This window comes from Lithobates pipiens, unplaced genomic scaffold, assembly GCF_037356315.1.
Source record: "Lithobates pipiens isolate NorthernLeopardFrog02 unplaced genomic scaffold, aLitPip1_a1.2 Scaffold_1, whole genome shotgun sequence".
NCBI classification, from domain to species: Eukaryota; Metazoa; Chordata; class Amphibia; order Anura; family Ranidae; genus Lithobates; species Lithobates pipiens.
This window is the reverse complement of record NW_027507685.1, coordinates 173045794-173052103: the sequence shown is the minus strand read 5'-3', so window position 1 is coordinate 173052103 and position 6310 is coordinate 173045794. Positions and strand designations below refer to the sequence as shown.

Genomic DNA, 6310 nt, shown 5'->3' with positions numbered 1-6310 from the left:
ACCTCCAGGAATATCAACCCTATTGCACACCTTTGTGCAAAAAGACATACCTTACACTTAAACCCTTTAGCTATATCACTTACATACAGAATAAATAGAAAAAGAACTAGTAAAGAGCCCTGTGGTACATCACTATTGACTGGTCTCTGTTTGGAATGAACCCAATTTACAACCACACTCTACTATCCATCCTTTAGCCAACTGCATGTCCTCCTGTACTCCCAGGCCACTGAATTTGGGATTGCTGGGTTCAGCCAAAAACTAGTAGACTAGGTATCGCAGAATGGATTTTGGGTTATAATTCCAATGCTGTGTATGCCCATGCTGTGTATGAAAAATATCTTATTAAATTGACAACTTTGTTTAAAAAAAAAATCCATTTTCATTTTCACTCCACATTTTCCAGAAACTTGTGGCAAAAAATGAAGTCTTTCATAGACTCACAATGCCTCTTAGAAAATACCTTGGGGTGTTTGCTTTCCAAAATGTGGTCAATTGCGGGTGTTTCCCCTAGCCTGGTGCTCCAAGGCTTCCAGAGATGTGATCACGTGAAATCAGAAGGGGTTGGTGCCACCAGGTGACGAAGCTAGTTGGCCCCCCCCTTGCCTATATAAGAACTGTCAAAGCGCAGAGCGGGCTGATGGTGGGAGGCCTCCCAGCGGGTGGAACATTTTTATATTTTATATTTTTTGGGTCCGGGGGGCTTCGTGATTGATGATGGATTTACATTGAGGGACACAATTTTTTTTATTTTTTACTAAAGGACTTGTCAAAAACTGTTTCTTGTAGTTTTTACTTTTTGACAAATTTTTTGGTGGTGGCATTCCTAGACTGTGATTCAACTGCCCTACCAGGTTTTATCTCTTGTACAAAGCGGATTTGTGTTTTAACCACTTGCCGACCATGCTATAGCTGTATGACAGCTACAGTGCAGCTAGATCTGGGAGGTCATCATACAATATGCTTCCCGCTTCCTGTGATTGCGCCCGCCAAGCGCCTGCTGCCCAGAGGGCACTGCTGATCACAGATTGAGGTAAAGAGCCAATCAGCGACTCTTTACCACGTGATCAACTGTGTCTAATCACAGCTGATCACGGATGTAAATAGAAGCTGGTTAGGCACTCCTTTCCTCATGTTGACAGCATGAGGAGAGGAGAAAAGAGCCGATAACCGGCTTCTCTAAAAGGGACATTGTGTGTCCTGACAGTGTCCTGATTATCAGTACCATCCAAACAGTGCCCACCAGTACTGCCAATGTGTGCCCACCAGTGCTGCCAATCTGCGCCCACAAGTGCTGCCTATTAGTGCCCATCAGTGCCTCCTTATTAGTGTCATCTATCAGTGCCACCTACCAGTTCTCATTAGTGATACCTACCAGTGCCCATCAGTGCTGCCCAGTGCCGCCTATCAGTGCAGCCTCATCAGTGCCACCTATCAATGCCCATCAATTCCCATCAATGTCACTTGATCAGTGCCGATCAGTGTAGCCTTTCCTAAATTTTATAACAAATTATGAAAAAGTTGTTGTTTTTTACTTTCCTTTTTTTGTTTATTTAGCAAAAATTAAAAAACCCACTGATGCTTAAAGCGGTGTTCCACCCAAAAATGGAACTTCTGCTGATTGGAGTCCTCTCCCCCTCCGGTGTGTCACATTTGGCACCTTTCAGGGGGAGCAAATAACTGTATAATACAGGTATTTGCTCCCACTTTCGGGCATAGATCACCGCAGGCTCTGCGGTGATCTACGCCATGTCCAGCCCCTCCTCCATCCCCCCGCTGTCTTCTGGGAGACACACAGGTCCCAGAAGACAGCAGGAACCAGTGAGGACTTGCAGCGCAACTCGCACATGCGCAGTAGGGAACCAGGCTGTGAAGCCAGCCACAAGGCTTCTATTCCTGATTCCATTACCTTAGATGGTGGCACCTCCACCCAAGAGCCAAGGGACAGATCGGCTTCGGGTGAGGACATCGCAGGCTCCCTGGACAGGTAAGTGTCCCTATTTTAAAAGTGAGCAGCTGCCAGATTTGTAACTGCTGACTTAAAAAAAAAAAAAATTGGCTTGAACTCTGCTTTAACCACTTGCCGCCCGCCCTATAGCAAATGGACGGCGGCAAAGTGGTTTCATAATCCTGACTGGACGTCATATGACGTGATCAGGATTATGAGCCGCTGCGTGCCCCCGGGGGCGTGCATCGCGGCGATCGTTGTTGCGGGGTGTCAGTCTGACACCCGGCAACTACGATCTCGGTAAAGAGTCTCCGACGGAGACTCTTTACCACGTGATCAGCCGTGTCCAATCATGGCTGATCACAGTGTAAATAGGAAAATCCGGTGATCGGCGTTTCCTCACTCGCGTCTGTCAGACGCGAGTAGAGGAGAGCCGATCGGCTGCTCCTCTGACAGGGGGGGTCTGTGCTGATCGATTATCAGCACAGCCCCCCCTGAGGATGCCCACACTGGACCACCAGGGACGCCACCAGACCACCAGGGTTGCCAAGGACAAGGTATGCCACCCTAGACCACCAGGGATTCTAGTCAGTGCCACAATGGATGCCAATCAGTGCCCATAATGGATGCCAATCAGTGCCCACAATGGACATCACTGATTGGCATGCATTATTGATTGGCACTGATTGGCATCCATTAGTGCAATATATTATAATACAATGCCGCCTATCAGTTCCCATCTGTGCCGCCTATCAGTGCCTACCCATGCCCACCTGTGCCGCCTACCCATGCCCACCTGTGCCGCCTACCCATGCCCACCTGTGCCGCCTAACCCATGCCCACCTGTGCCAATCCGTGCCAATTTGTGCCACCTATCAGTGCCCATCCGTGTCGCCCATCAGTGCCACCCATCAGTGCAGCCTATCAGTGCCACATATCGGTGTCCATCAATGCCACCTCATCAGTGCCACTTCATTGGTGCCACCTCATCGGTGCCCATCAGTGCCGCCTTATCATTGCCCATCAGTGAAGGAGAAAACTTACTTATTTGCAAAGTTTTGAAACTGAAACAAAAAAAAAAAACATTATTTTTTTCAAATTTTTCGGTATTTTTTTATTTGTTTAGCAAAAAATAAAAACCGTAGAGGTGATCAAATACCACCAAAAGAAAGCTCTATTTGTGGGAAAAAAATGATACAAATTTCATTTGGGTACAGTGTAGCATGACCGCGCAATTGTCATTCAAAGTGCGACAGCGCTGAAAGCTCAAAATTGGTCTGGGCAGGAAGGTGTTTAAGTGCCCGGTATTGAAGTGGTTAAATACCACCAAAAGAAAGCTATATTTATGTGAGAAAAATTATAATAATTTTGTTTGGGTTGTATGACCATGCAATTGTCATTCAAATTTGTGACATCACTGAAAGCTGAAAATTGGCCTGGGCAGGAAGAGGGTAAAAGTGCTCAGTAGGCAAGTGGCTAATACAATAAGTGTAATTTTATCTACTTTTAAAATAAAAGTTAATACTACACTATGAGGGTTCCCTCTACTCTGATTTGTATTGCCATCAACCCTCATTCATGAACACTATACTTTATATTACTAAATGGAGATGAATATCTAGGAGAGTGGCGAGTAACAGAATGTAGCAAAGGAAACATTCTTCAACTGAAAGGAGCTAATTTGACTTTTATGCTAACAGTAGGGTGTCCATCTTGTCTCGTGAGTGCTGTTAAAGGAGAGGGCACAGATCACGGATCTCGTGTTTTTTGAGCACAAAGTAACTTTATGGTTTGCAGAGCATGGAGCACTTTATTGAGGAGGCTGTGAACATAACAGGTTTCATTTCAGTTTAATGTGGACCTCTATTTACATATGGCATGCATATAAAAAAGTTAAAGTATCTTAACTGCCTTTTAAAAGCTGACTTAACATCTTTGTTTTTGAAGCTGTAGATCAGTGGGTTTAGAATGGGGAGAAGAACTGTGTTAAAGAGGGAGAATAATTTAGTGTAATCTACACTGTCCACTAGGGTATGAAATAAATATTGATATGAAAGAGTCATGTACAATAGAAGGACAACCGTAAGATGAGAGGAACAAGTGCTGAAGGCTTTACGTCGTCCTGCACTTGAGGAGATCCTTAATATTGTCATAATAATGAAAACATAAGATGTGCATTTCAGAAAAAAGGGAACAGGAAACAAAAGTACTGATATTTCAGTTATGAGCACAATATTAAAAACAGAAGTGTCACTGCAGGAGAGCTTCATGACTTGTATGGGATCACAGAAGAAGTGGTTGATTACATTAGATCTGTAACAGCTGAAGCCCATCAGTAAACCAGATAATGGTGCAATTTCAAGGAAACCCAGAACCCAGCAAGCAGTGGCCAAAAGAGAACAAACTGTCCAGTTCATGACCAATGTATACCTCAAGGGATTACAAATAGCTACATAGCGGTCATAACTCATAGCAGTCAAGATCAACAATTCGTCACAGGTTAAGGATCCAAATAAATACATCTGCGTTATACAGGCAGCATATGAAATAGATTTATTTCCAGACACAAATGTGATGAGGATTTTGTGTAGAGTAATAGTAGAAGAAAATATGTCCAAGATTGACAGGTTACTCAGGAAGAAGTACATTGGAGACTGAAGATGGTGATCCAGGCACACAAGGAGTATAATTATAAAGTTACCTCCAAAAGTTATCAGATAAAGTAACAAGACCAAAAGGAAGATTAGAATCTGAAACTGCGGAAAGTCAGAAATTCCCTCAATAATAAAATAGACCACCATAGTCCCATTGAACTTCTCCATAGTGGTATAGGTTCTCTGTAAGAAACAGAAAGTTTGTCTATATTGTCTATATACAGTATGTGTTGACAAAGTCTTGACAAGAGAATGCTAATAAATAAAGGTGAAGATGTTCACTTCTAACTTTGAATACCCAATCATGTATGAGAGTTAAAAAGCAGGATTTTTCTAACACGATTGGGTATTTGAAGTAAATACAACTTTATTTTTATTCATTTTTGTAATGGAAATTTGTAAGTTCTGTATATAATTGTATTCTATTTTATATGTATTGCACAATGCCCTCACTGTGCACACAGCACTAATAATGTTTTCAGTACATGTTTTGCATTCTTTCGAGTCCTGATTAGAATTAGCCTGCCTATGTAACACCCCTTGTTACCATAAACGTACAATTGTAATATTAATGTGATACCTACATAATCATGTGTATAAAAAACATTAAATGCGTCCTAATACAGGAGAACAGCTATTTGGGAAGATGCTGAGCATATCTTGTGTCTGTTCCCTACTGCAGTAGTTATTATCAATATGAGGATAGGAGTTGCCTATCTATAAAATATCCATTTCAATTTTTAAAATTCAATGTGAACATACACTATTACTTTACCCTAAAGACACAATATATATATATATATTATAATGGGGAAATTAGCTCGTGGGGATCACCTTTTCTGAATGACAGTCAGCAAAACAGTTGCATTTAACCCCCTCCCACCCGCCGGCCGATCACAGCCGGTCAACATGTAAGCACGGAGATGCAGGTAATCATTGCTCCTCGCCTCACACTGACAGAGTGCAAGGAGAGGAGAGCTGATCATCAGTGCCTTGATTACAATTAAGTGCCACCAGTGCCAGAACCGTGTGCCTACCACTGCCAGCAATCAGTGCCAGTCTCTGCCCACAATTGCCAGAAATCAGTGCACACAAGTGATGCCAGTCAGTGCTGGCTATCAGTGCTGCCCATTAATGCCCATCACTGCTGCCCATCAATGCTCATCACTGCTGCCCATCAATGCAACCCATCAGTGCCGGCTATCTGTTCCCACCAGTGTCACCTATCCATGCCCACCAGTGCCACCTATCAGTGCCCATAAGTATGGCGTATTCATGCCTTCTGATCAGTGCCACCTAATCAGTGCCCATAAGTCCCGTCTCATCACTGCCCATAAGTGCCACCTCATCAGTGCAGCCTATCAGTGCCCATCAGTGCTGCCTCATCAGCGCCCATCAGTGAAGGAGAAAAAATTACTTATTTACAAAATTTACTGACAGAAACTAAGAAAAACTTTTTTTTAAATGTTTAGTCTTATTTTTTCCTAATTTTTTTTAAAAAAAAATAAAAAAACTCAGGAGTGATTAAATACCACCAAAAGAAAGCTCTATTTGTGTGAAGAAAATTATAAAAAATTCACATGGTTACAGTGTAGCATGACCGCACAATTCAAACGTATGATAGTGCTAAAAGCTGAAAAGTGGCCTGGGTAGGAAGGGGGTGTAAGTGCCCTGTATTGAGGTGGTTAAAAAGTTGCAAAGTTGGTAA

The 6310-nt window shown here is 42.8% G+C and overlaps 1 protein-coding gene across 1 annotated transcript; it reads right to left on the bottom strand.

Moving 5' to 3' along the window:
- Nucleotides 1–3501: 3501 nt before the first annotated feature.
- On the bottom strand, nucleotides 3502–4781 carry LOC143988510 (olfactory receptor 13F1-like). The gene has a single exon (XM_077488152.1). It carries the CDS (start codon nucleotides 4768–4770, stop codon nucleotides 3799–3801), a length of 972 nt encoding a protein of 323 aa, XP_077344278.1. The 5' UTR covers nucleotides 4771–4781; the 3' UTR covers nucleotides 3502–3798.
- Between the last annotated feature and the right edge of the window lie 1529 nt (nucleotides 4782–6310).